This window comes from Haematobia irritans, chromosome 4 (genome assembly GCF_050003625.1).
Source record: "Haematobia irritans isolate KBUSLIRL chromosome 4, ASM5000362v1, whole genome shotgun sequence".
In the NCBI taxonomy this organism is placed as follows: domain Eukaryota; kingdom Metazoa; phylum Arthropoda; class Insecta; order Diptera; family Muscidae; genus Haematobia; species Haematobia irritans.
In genome coordinates this window covers 195,072,912-195,086,325 of record NC_134400.1, presented here as the reverse complement: position 1 = coordinate 195,086,325, position 13,414 = coordinate 195,072,912, and the positions used below count along the sequence as shown (strand labels likewise).

The 13,414-nt window shown below is 30.8% G+C and overlaps 1 protein-coding gene across 1 annotated transcript; it reads right to left on the bottom strand.

Annotated features, from left to right (window-relative positions):
• Nucleotides 1-3,942: 3,942 nt before the first annotated feature.
• ppl (glycine cleavage system H protein, mitochondrial) lies at nucleotides 3,943-12,496 on the bottom strand. Its single transcript, XM_075304469.1, has 3 exons — nucleotides 12,275-12,496; nucleotides 11,792-12,067; nucleotides 3,943-4,182 (listed from the first exon to the last, which is right to left on the bottom strand). Exons 1-3 carry the CDS (start codon nucleotides 12,390-12,392, stop codon nucleotides 4,085-4,087), a joined length of 492 nt encoding a protein of 163 aa, XP_075160584.1. The 5' UTR covers nucleotides 12,393-12,496; the 3' UTR covers nucleotides 3,943-4,084.
• Between the last annotated feature and the right edge of the window lie 918 nt (nucleotides 12,497-13,414).

Below are 13,414 nucleotides of genomic sequence, written 5' to 3'. Positions count from 1 at the left end.
TTTCCTATAGAAATAACATTTTTACAAAATTTTCTATAGAAATAAAATTTTAACAAAATTTCCTATACCCGTGTAAAAATTGGAGGATCCAATCCTATCTAATAATATCAAATTGGGTCTAATTGGATCTGTTCAGATATTGGTTCAGACATAATTAGATATGCACAGATATGCTATATATGGTGCTAGTTCTGGTTAGATATAATTGCAGATCTCATCATATATAGTATAATATCTAATTATATCTGGCATATCTAATAATATATGCTTGGATAGGACCATATATAGCACTATATCTAATAAGATATGGTAGATATAACATCATTTCTGACTATATATGGGGTTAAATACGGTCCAAAATATAAAAAAAAAAATCATGAACAAGTTAAAAAGATTTTTGAAATACACGTCTAAACCTCAATGCCATTATGTCAAATGTCAACGCCGTCAGGGGCATCACTTCGAAACAAATTTAACGCCAGACTAGCTGAGAAAATTAAGAAATTTAATATAATTGTTTTAAATGTGTTCGTTTCCTTTATTGCGGAGATTATGTAGGTAAGTAGATTGTATTTGTTATTTCCTTAGTAGTCATTTTCATATTGTTTTACTATTTTCTAGATTTGGAAAAAAAGGAAACCTCAGTGGTGTACTGGTTAACATGCCCGCCTTGCATTCAAAAGGTCACGGGTTCAATCCCAGTTCCGACCAACACCAAAAATTATTTCGGCGGTGGATTATCTCCTCGCAGTAATGTTGGTGACATTTCAGCTTCAAAGATTCTCTAAGTTGTTTTAGCGCAACGTGAAATGCCGATAGGACTCGATTATAGCAAGGAGGTCCCATGTTATTGAGCTAATTATTGAATCGAGCAGCAGTCAGTGATAAGTGAGATGTTGATCACTGTGATGTCATGATGGTCTGAATAGTATGTATGACCCTAAAATAACAGCCTATCGCTATACCTAACCTAATCCAGAATACACTTTAAATGTGAGTATTAAAAGCAACATAAAATTATATGGCAATTTTTATTGCAACTTAAAGAAGAATGATCCAAAACAATACTAATACTTGCTTACATAGTTCAATATATTCCCATATTTGTTTATTCCTATATTTGTTTAATAATTGTTTTTTTTTTTACTTAATTTCATTGCAGATTGCCTTAAAGGTGGGTATTAAGTTCGAGTTTAGCCTCTAATTTTCACTAAAGTGAAAACTAAATGAGTAGAAAACGTCATAAAATTATACATATTTGTCGCAGATTTCATTATAACTTGATGGGGAATATCCCAAAGTAAATTTTCACAAAGTTTATATTCCTTAAAATGGATTATTAAAGAAAAGTAATCGTGAAAAAATGACGATTTTAGCGGCTAAACTCGAACTTAATACCCACCTTAACGCTGTAATACTTTAGTCGCGTGTCTAAGTCCAAAGCAGAAGAAACAAACGAAAAAACCCTTGGACAACACTCTAACTCAACTGTCAATACTCTTAAATAGCTTTGATGGATCAATTTAAATTAAACATATTTATTATGCACATACTTTTTGTCTGTATTATTAAATAAAACAATTGATCTCATTTTATATACAAATTATGGGCTTTTATGTGTTGAAAGATCTCGAAAGATACAATTGTATCAAATAATATACAATTATATCAAATTAGATCTGATTAGATGTGTCTCATTTTTGAGATCTGATCAGATCCAATTTCATATTATTTAGATCTGACCAGATATAACCATTTTTCGGATCTGCTCAGATCTGACCATATCTTGGCTCAGATCTAACCATATCAAATCAGATCCCCCAATTTTTACACGGGTAGGTATAAAATTTTGACAGAAAAACAAAACTTTTATTGACAAAATTTTCTATAAAAATAAAATATAAACAAAATTTTCTATAGAAATAAAATATTGACAAAATTTCCTACTGAAATAAAATTTTGACTAAATTTTCTATCGAAAAAATTTTTGGAGAAAATTTTCTATAGAAAAAGTGTTTTTTACAAAATTGTAAAAATTTTGAAAAAAATCCTATAAAAATAAAATTTTGAAAAAATTTTCTATAGAAATTTATTTATAGCAATAAAATTTTAACAGAATTTTCTATAAAAATTTAACAACATTTTCTATAGAAATAAAATTTTGAAAAAATTTTCTGTAAAAATAAAAATTGAACAAAAATTTCCTATAGACAAAAAAAAAAAACTATGACAAAATTTCATATAGAAATAAAATTTTTACAAATTTTTCTATAGAAATATTCTAACAATTCTAACAAATTTTCCTATAGCAATAACATTTTGACAGAAATTTCTATAAAAATTTAACAACATTTTCTATAGAAGCAAAATTTTGAAAAAATGTTCTATAAAAATAAAAATTGAACAAAAATTTCCTATAGAAATAACATTTCTACAAATTTTTCTATAGAAATAAAATTTAAAAAAAAAATTCCTATAGCAATAAAATTTTGACAGAAAAAAACAAAATTTCCTATAGAAATACAATTTTAAATAAATATCCTATAGCAATAAAATTTTAATAAATTTTCCTATAGCAATAAAATTTTGACAGAGAAATTAATTTTTGAAAAAATATATAGAAATAAAATTTTAACAAAATTTCCTATAGAAATAAGATTTTAAAAAAATATCCTATAGCAATAAAATTTTGACAAATTTTCCTATAGCAATAAAATTTTGACAGAAATTTTCTATAGAAATAAAAGTAAAAAAAGACAAATATTTCTCTAAAAATAAAATTTTGCAAAATTTCCTATAGAAATAAAATCTTGCAAAATTTCCTATAGAAATAAAATATTGCAAAATTTCCTATAGAAATAAAATTTTGCAAAATTTCCTATAGAAATAAAATTTTGCAAAATAAGATTGTTTGTTTGGTAAAATTTTCTCAGAATTTTGATAGATTAATTTTAGCTCGAGTGACAATACAATTCTGCACGTAGATGGGTGGATAGAACTCACCTTAAAAGGGAGGACTATGATCGATTTTTCAACCAAAACACTAAATTATAAGTACAAAAATATATATGAAGACGGTTATATATTTATCAAGTTTTGTCAAATAATAGATGGAAAGTCCCAAGGAATTAATTGCGAATCATTTTACGAAAATTCCTGTTGCATGCAACAGCAAAATGTAAACCAAATTTTGACCAAACTTTCTTTAGCAAATATATAGCAACGCATTTCTTATGGGTAGCGGACATTGCGTTAGGGGTGCATACCGGGCTTAAGAAAGAAATTAATTTCTGTCTCTTTCTAAAAAATATTGATTGAATTTGTATACCATCCACCATAATTTGTCATTCTGTGTGTAACACATCGAAATATTGGGTCATGTCGAACCACAGCACAGTGGTTCCGAGAGAAAAACAACTATGCTTAAAACTGGATGAGGACCATTTTTTGTGTCCTTTAACAAATGTAACATAATTTAACAAAGTAACATAATCATTGATAAATTATATAAATGAAAAGGCTGATTTCATTTCCATAAGAAAATGCTTTGTTCTGACTAGGTTATTCAGGGGATATTAGGTCATACTCTAAGTAACAAATATTCAAAATATTCAATGAAAAATCTCTTCTCATCTTATTGATGTTATAGACATTTCATTGAAATTAAGCCCTGCTACCTTGACCTCCACTATTTTATTTAATCACTGTATCTATATTACTTTCCACTTCCGTACATGCTATTGTTGTTTTTTGTGCAATGACATGGGTTCATTCTCCAACATTTCTTATCTCTCTTACTAAATATGTTTTACAAAATATTGAATTGTTTACTTTCAAATATACAATTTATTATAGAAGCATAATTCTACTATTAAATACATTGAAAAAAGAATAAAACAACAAGTATATTTATATACGTAAGTAATTAGAATAACAAGTAAATTAGATTAGACTAACACTCATCGAGCGTAGATTGTTTTATTTTGAACTTTAAATTATGTAGTGCAAAAAAAAAAGAAAACGAATGACAAACTTTTTCTTCAAAACACTTATGTAACTGATGATGTGTGGTGGCGATATGATGCTAATGGTCAGCTTCTTCGAGGAATTTATTATATTGGTCTTCAGTCATCAGTTTATCCACTTCAGATGCATTGGATAGTTTGATTTTGAATAGCCAACCTGTAAAAGAAAAATGAATTAAATAAAAGTTTTTCTCCAACAACAAAAATTTAATTAATTTTAGATTTTTGGCGAGGGACAAAAAAACACACAAAACAAATGCGAATTTTGGTATAGATTTGAAATTTAGTTTTTTTTATTTGCTCAATAAACTTGAAGCCATGTGGTCGATAAACGTAAAGTAAATTTTAGTAAAATGAAACCAATGTGATAGGTATGGATTTCCCTAAAGGCCATACTAAGTTCGCATAATCGAGCGAAATAGTAATTTTTTTTTGATATTTAGGTTTCTTTAACTATTCATGTAAAAAACAAAAATAATTTTAGCAATTGTTATATGATCTGATGCTTATCGAACATGGTAATATCTCATTTTTCTTAGCAAATTTTTTCCTTTTCCTTTCTTCGGGAGGTTCAAGTGTAGTTCGCTTTGGGTATAGTGAATTACCAGAATTTATTCTGATAATTGGTTGATAGTTTTGCTGCAAATATAGGATGCTGAATACTGCTAAATTTCCATTTGAAACCGGTTTCGCGACCATGTATAGATTCTTGATCCGAATTATGTATGTCTGTCTGGCTGTATAGCCAGAAGTCAAAGTTTTAAGCCAAGAAGTCACAGTTTTAATCCGATATGCCTGAAATTTTAAATACATTTTATATAAAATTTATTTATTTGGACAAAGCCCTATAGACTGCAAGACGGTTGGATGGACAGCTGTTTCGGAATTACCTTCCTCATCATCATCCTATATTTGCAGCAATACTATCAACTAATTATCAGAATAAATTCTGGTAATTCACTATACCCAAAGCGAACTACACTTGAACCTCCCGAAGAAAGGAAAAGGAGTCGGAGTCTGAAGATTTTGCTGGGTTGGAGTCGTAAAAATTTTGCTCGACTCCGACTCCGGCAAAACTAAATTTTTTTAAAACACTTTAAATTTTTGTAACAAAAGAAGTTTTTACGCAAATTAGATTCCATTGTGTTATTCATTCGATCAATGTGCGGTATGACTGTAACTGAAACGCAACTTTCAATTATGGAGATTATTTTATGTATCCTAGACTAGCAGATGGGCTGAATCGATCCATTTTAATATATTTCGAACCTTATAGCTATTTACATACGTCGAAGATTGGCAGAAAATTTTGTCAAAATGTTATTTCTATAGAACAATTTTGGTAAAATTCTTTTTCTATAGAACAATTTTGGTAAAATTCTATTTCTATAGAAAATTTTGTCAAAATTTTATTTCTATAGAATATTTTGTCAACATTTTATTTCCATAGAAAAATTTGTCAAAATTTTATTTCTATAGAAAATTTTGTCAAAATTTTATTTCTATAGAAAATTTTATCAAAATTTTATTTCTATAGAAAATTTTATCAAAATTTTATTTCTATAGAAAATTTTGACAAAATTTTATTTCTATAGAAAATTTTGACAAAATTTTATTTCTATAGAAAGTTTTGACAAAATTTTATTCCTAAAGAAAATTTTCTCCAAATTTTATTTCTAAAGAAAATGTTGCCAAAATTTTATTTCTATAGAAAACTTTGACAAAATTTTATTTCTATAGAAAATTTTGTCAAAATGTTATTTCTATAGAAAATTTTGTCAAAATTTTATTCCTATAGAAAATTTTGTCAAAATTTTATTTCTATAGAAAATTTTGTCAAAATTTTATTTCTATAGAAAATTTTGTCAAAATTTTATTTCTATAGCAAATTTTATCAACATTTTATTTCTATAAAAAATTTTGACAAAATTTTATTTCTATGGAACATTTTGTCAAAATTTTATTTCTCTAGAAAATTTTGTCAAATTTTATTTGTATAGAAAATTTTGTCAAAATTTTATTTGTATAGAAAATTTTGTCAAAATTGTATTTTTATAGAAAATTTTGTCAAATTTTATTTCTATAGAAAGTTTTGTCAAAATTTTATTTCTCTAAAAAATTTTGTCAAAATTTTATTTCTCTAGAAAAATTTGTCAAAATTTTATTTCTAAAGAAAATTTTGTCCACATCTTACTTCTATAGAATATTTTGTCAAAATTTTATTTCTAAAGAAAATTTTGTCAAAACTTTATTTCTCTAGAAAAATTTCGTTAAATTTTATTTCTATAGAAAATTTTGTCCACATTTTATTTCTATAGAAAAGTTTGTCAAAATTTTATTTCTAAAGAAAATTTTTTCAAAATTTTATTTCTCTAGAAAAATTTCTTTAAATTTTCTTTCTATAGAAAATTTTGTCCACATTTTATTTCTATAGAAAAGTTTGTCAAAATTTCATTTCTAAAGAAAATTTTGTCAAAATTTTATTCCTATAGAAAATTTGGTCCACATTTTATTTCTATAGAACATTTTGTCAAAATTTTATTTCTAAAGAAAATTTTGTCTTATGTTTGTTTCGAATTTATTTCGGCATAAGCCGGCTATCAATGTAAAACCTTTTTTCGGAGGGTTCAAGTGTGGTTTTTGTTGGGTTTAATAAACTGCCTGAATTTATTCTGATAATTGGTTGATAGTTTTGCTGGAAGTAGAGGATGCTGATGAGGAATGTGGTAATTCCGAAACGTGCGTCCATCCAACCATCTTGCAGTCTATAGGGCTTTGCCCAAATAAATTTGACAAACATTCTTTTCCTCTGTTGGTTAAGCTACATTTGTAGCTTATTTCTCTAGAAAATTTTGTCAAAATTTTATTTCTATAGAAAATTTTGTCAAAATTTTGTGTCTATAGAAAATGTTATTTCTTACTGATACTCACTTCTAACATGAAAACTCGGGAGCCACCGTGGTGCAATGGTTAGCATGCCCGCCTTGCATACACAAGGTCGCGGGTTCGATTCCTGCTTCGACCGAACACCATAAAAGTTTTTCAGCGGTGGATTATCCCACCTCAGTAATGCTGGTGACATTTTAGGGTTTCAAAGCTTCTCTAAGTGGTTTCACTGCAATGTGGAATGCCGTTCGGACTCGGCTATAAAAAGGAGGTCCCTTGTCATTGAGCTTAACATGGAATCGTGCAGCACCACATTGGTGAACTTCTCACCAATGTGGTATCGCAATGGACTGAATAATTTAAGTGAGCCTGATACATCGGGCTGCCACCTAACCTAACCTAACATGAAAACTCTCTCGAATAAATATCTATCGACTGATAAATCATGAATGCATTTTTGCGAAATTGCCTAAAAATTTATAACATAAACATTTCCCATATGTATACCCTGCGACACACAGTGCTCCGCCCCAAGTCGTAAGCCGATTTAAATTTTAAGTCTGACAAAATTTTGTCCAAATCGAGTCAGTTTTAAATATTGGTGAATGGGAACATAAACTTTTACATAAAACACTCAACAACTTTGAATGATTTGATATGGTATTGAAATGTAGATCTAAAGGGTGGTTAAATTGTAAGGGCCGATGTTGAATGTGAACCACACCTAACGCCAAGTTTTTTTCCGAATTTTATTTGACATTTCTCTATTTCAGACTTATTAAATTTGAACCATGGAGAGATACACAATCCAACAACGTGTTAAATGGTTTCAAGAAATGGCAAAATTGGATGATCAATTTTCGAAGAAAATCATCTTCAGTGATAAGGCACATTTTCACCTCAGTGGATTCGTCAATAAACAGAATGGCCGCATTTGGGCGAATAAGAATCCAAGAGTGATTGTCGAAAAACCAATGCACCCACAAAGAGTGACTGTTTGGTGCGGTTTATGGGCTGGCGGCATCATCGGGCCGTATTTTTCCAAAATGAGGCCGGTCAGGCAGTTACTGTGAATGGTGTTCGCTATCGTGAGATGATAACGAACTTTTTATGGCCCGAATTGGAAGATATGGATGTGGACGATATGTGGTTTCAGCAGGACGGTGCCACTTGCCACACAGCTAACGAAACAATGGCTCTTTTGCGCAACAAATTCAATGGCCGTGTTATCTCACGTAAGTGTGTAAATATAACCATAGCGATAGGCGGTAGGCGAAACATTTTTGCCGCAACGGCAAATACAATAAGCTTGACGGCGAATAATTCCCTTTTTCACGTTTCCTAGCGTTTTTTGTTGTCAATACAGCATGCTTTGACAATATTAAACAATGAAGTTGAATAAAAACATACAATGGCTTGTTATTTGTTGAGTTATTTCAAGAAAAAAATAATCTACACGTGTCCAGGCAACAGCAATTCCTAGTGGTGAGTTAAAACAAGTATATACGGCCGTAAGTTCGGCCAGGCCGAATCTTATGTACCCTCCACCATGGATTGCGTAGGAACTTCTACTAAAGGCTGTCATCCACAATCGAATTACTTGGGTTGCGATAACACTTGCCGATGGCAAGGTATCGTAAAACTTTTTAACACTGTCTTCTAAATTGTAAGTTAGCCCATACGGGGTATATATTAAACAAAAAAAGGCCGATTAAATACGTATATAATATAGATTGACAAAATTTTCTATAAAAATGAAAACTTTACAAAATTTTCTATAGAAATAAAATTTTGACAAAATTTTCTATAGAAATAAAAACTTGACAAAATATAGAAATAAAATGTTGACAAAATTTTCTATGGAAGTAAAATGTTGACAAAATTTTGTATAGAAATAAAATGTTGACAAAATTTTCTACAGAAATAAATTTTTTACAAAATTTTCTATAAAAATAAAATTTTGACAAACATTTCTATAGAAATAAACGTTTGACAAAACTTTCTATAGAAATGAAATTTTGAAACAAATTTCTATAGTAATAAAATTTGACAAAATTTTCTATGGAAATAAAGTTTTGGTAGATTATTTTTGGCGATATGGACCAATTTTTGTGTAATAAGTCATCGGCTATATATAACTAAAGACCGATATTGACCAATTTTTACATGGCTGTTAGAGGCCATATATTGACAAAATGTACCAAATTTCAACCGCATCGGATGATTTTTGCTATATATAATTATGAACCGATATGGACCAATTTTTGCATGGTTGTTAGAGACTATATACTAACACCACGTACTAAATTTCAATTGGATCGGATGAATTTTGCTCCTCCAAGAGGCTCCGGAGTTCAAATCTGGGGATCGGTTTATATGGGAGCTATATATAATTATGAACCGATATGGACCAATTTTTGCATGGTTGTTAGAGGCCGTATACTAACATCAGGTACCAAATTTCAACAGGATCGGATGAATTTTGCCCCTCAAAGAGGCTCCGGAGGTCAAATCTGGGGATCGGTTTATATGGGGGCTATATATAATTATGGACCGATATGGACCAATTTTTGCATGGTTGTTAGAGACCGTATACTAACATCAGGTACCACATTTCAACCGGATCGGATGAATTTTTCCCCTCCAAGAGGCTCCGGAGGTCAAATCTGGGGATCGGTTTATATGGGGGCTATATATAATTATGGACCGACATGGACCAATTTTTGCATGGGTATTAGAGACCGTATACTAAGACCACGTACTAAATTTCAACCGGATCGGATGAATTTTGCTCCTCCAAGAGGCTCCGGAGATCAAATCTGGGGATCGGTTTATATGGGAGCTATATATAATTATGGACCGATATGGACCAATTTTTGCATGGTTGTTAGAGGCCGTATACTAACATCAGGTACCAAATTTCAACCGGATCGGATGAATTTTGCTGCTCCGGGAGGCTCCCCAAGCCAAATTTGGGGATCGGTTTATATGGGGGCTATACGTAAACGTGGTCCGATATGGCCGATTTTCAATACCATCCGACCTACATCAATAACAACTACTTGTGCCAAGTTTCAAGTCGATAGCTTATTTCGTTCGGAAGTTAGCGTGATTTCCACAGACGGACGGACAGCCGGACAGACGGACGGACGGACGGACATGCTTAGATCGACTCAGAATTTCACCACGACCCAGAATATATATACTTTATGGGGTCTTAGAGCAATATTTCGATGTGTTACAAACGGAATGACAAAGTTAATATACCCCCATCCTATGGTGGAGGGTATAAAAATTGATAAGCGATGGCAACACCAGTTTTCGCCAAGGAGTTAGAATAAGTTTTAATTTAGCGACACGCCGCTAGCCGTCACGGTATTCCGTCGCGGATTTTGGGCTTCCCATAAGAAATACACGTAAATAAGTGTTCGCCTACCGCCTATCGCTATGGTTATATTTACACACTAATGGCGATGTCAATTGGCCGCCAAGATCATGTGATTTGACACGGTTGGACTTCTTTCTTTGGGGTTATTTGAAAGAAAAGGTGTACGTCGATAAGCCAGCAACAATTCAAGAGCTAAAGGATGAGATAATTCGGCACATTAACGGCATAGAACCTCCATTATGCCTCAGCGTCATCGAATATTTGGACCATCGGATGAAGGTGTGCCACCGAGGTCGCGGCGCCCATTTGGCCGATATTTTGTTCCATACATAATTGAGTAATACCAATATATCATAATAAAAAAAAAAATACAATAATTTCCTTAATAGTTTGTGTTTTATTCAAAATCAACATCGGCCCTTGAAATTTTAACCACCCTTTAAATACAATGTGTTGCGTACATGGTATATTATAAAATGTTCAAAACCGCAAAAATGTCGAAAAAATTACCACTTTTATCACCGATTTTTTTTTCGTTTTTCGACTACAACCAACCTGGTGCTTTCTGACATTTTCATTTAGTGCTTTTGGTGCTTTTTTCCAATTTGAACAGTATTAAGTTTAATTGACGATATTGATATTTAGAGTATTCTTTTGAAAAGTCTAGCGACGAGTGCAGAATTTATAAACTTGACAAAGATGTCATTAAAAACATTTATATTAAATTCACAAAGCACTTATAATTGAAATAGACTCCCTCCAAACATTAATATTTCCAAATTTAATAAGATTGTTTTTCTTTTTAGAAAAAAAGTTGAAATTTGAAAGACATTACAGAACAAAATGAATTGCATGAAAACTTTCAAACTGAGCAAGGTGTACACTTTAATAGAGATTCATGACTTAATAAAAAATATTCAAGCGGTCTAAAATCTTTGGAATTTTTTTCTTTCTTTTTTTTTTTTTGAGTAGAGCATTGAATTTTAGCTGGATTTAGTAGTTTTTGTGGTGAGAGGCGGTATGTTGGAATTTATTATATATTTTTTGAGCTTTTTGACTTTACGGAGTTGACATCACTGGATTTTGCCATACAAATGTGATTAATTTTAATTTTTTAATTGGCTCAGATCCACAGCCCTGGTATTAAGTTCCAGTTTAGCCGTTAAAATCAAAACTAAATCTGTGAAAGGCAGCATACAATTATACCAAATTTTATTAAAATATAATGGGGAATACCCCAAAAGCAACTTTTCACAAATTTTTTATTCTTTCAAATGGATTATTGGAGATAACAAATCGTTATTCTGTTTTTAGAGATTTATTTTTGATTTCAGAGGCCAAACTCGAAGATGAAAACTCCTGGTGCCCCCACCAGCAGATGGAATAGATCACATATATGGCCAGACATTTTTTAAGGATGTGGGACATTGTCGTGTATTTGTTCCATAGAATAATTTCAGGAACTACCCTTAAATCAATTTTAAATAATTACCATCTGTGTAAGTGTGACTGTTGATTAATCCAGGACTGTCTTCGACTTTTGTGTTCTTTTCCGTTACTTCTCCACTCACTGGAGAATAAACTTCACTGGCTGCTTTTACACTTTCCAAGGCACCACATTCATCACCTTGCTTGAAAACTGTGCCGGGATCAGGTAATTGGGCAAAGACAACATCACCCAAGGCCTCTTGGGCATATTTGGAAATACCAACGGATCCGGTATTACCTTCAACGGAAACCCATTCGTGTTTTTCGGTATAACGACGTTCTGTAGAAGGAAAAAAATGTAATATTTAAATATAAGACCCTTGGCAACACTGCTCTTATAGAGAACGCTAAAAACACACACATACAACAACAATCAGCTGTTCGATAAACAGCATGCCTTGTTGTTGCTCCCTTGGCCATAGTTGGTGTTGCATAAAACAACGATGTTATCTGACATTTCTTTTAATTTGCTACTATTGATTCTCACCTGCATTCAATAATGCCGATACACTGAATTGTCTAAAGTTTTGTTGTAGACTTAGCGATGAATGCAAAACCTTTTGTGATTGTTGCAGGACACGGGCAAATTTAGCAATCAAAACCATTTTTGTCGGCTAATTTGGGATTTCTTTACACTCGCAACTATCCGAAATCAACTTCACACCACGAACACCACCACCGAATGTGAAACAATTCTAGTCTGTTGCCGCGAGAAATGACAATAATTTTTGTCATTTGCATTGAACGACCAGAGATTCCAATAGAGGATTTTTGTATTGTTATCAACTATTTGAACTTGTACTCGTCAAAGGTTATCGCAACAATTAAGAAACATGTGGTTAGTCTAATAGAAGATGTGGCGATTTGATTGTTTTAAACAAAATAAAAATAAGTATTTTTATTTCCTTTTGCATACACATAAAATTTGGATAAAACACATGCATTTTCTTTGAAACACCCTGTTGCTATGGACAAAGGCATAACCTATTAGGGTTGTTGGCATTGATAATCAACGTGAAGCTTATTTATGGCAGCCTAGATGGCGCTAACACTATGTGACCTTATTGATTAAATAAACAATTTAATACAGGTAGTGATGAAGTAAAAAAAAACAAACAAACACATAAACATCAATATGGTGAGAAATTTGTATAAAACGAAAAAAGTTTTTATATTATTTCTCTTATAAAGTGTTTAAACCACATAAATACAAATCTTAAGAAAATCGAAATTTCCTATAGAATAAAATTTTGACAAAATTTTTTATAGAAATAAAATTTTGCAAAATTTTCTATAGAAATAAAATTTTGACAAAGGTTTCTTTAAAAAACAAGTTGACAAAATGTTCTATGGAAATAAAATTTTAACAAAATTTTCTATAGAAATAAAATGTCGAGAAAATTTTCTATAGAAATACAATTTTGACATAATATTCTATAGAAATAAAATTTTGACAAAATTTTCCATAAAAATAAAATTTTGATAAAATTTGCCATAGAAATAAAATTTTGACAAAATTTTCTATAGAAATAAAATTTTATTGTTGTTTTTGATCTCAGCTTAAAGCCATGCATTGACTAAACTACAAGTGTAGCTTAACCAACAGAGGAAAAGTATGCTTGTCAAA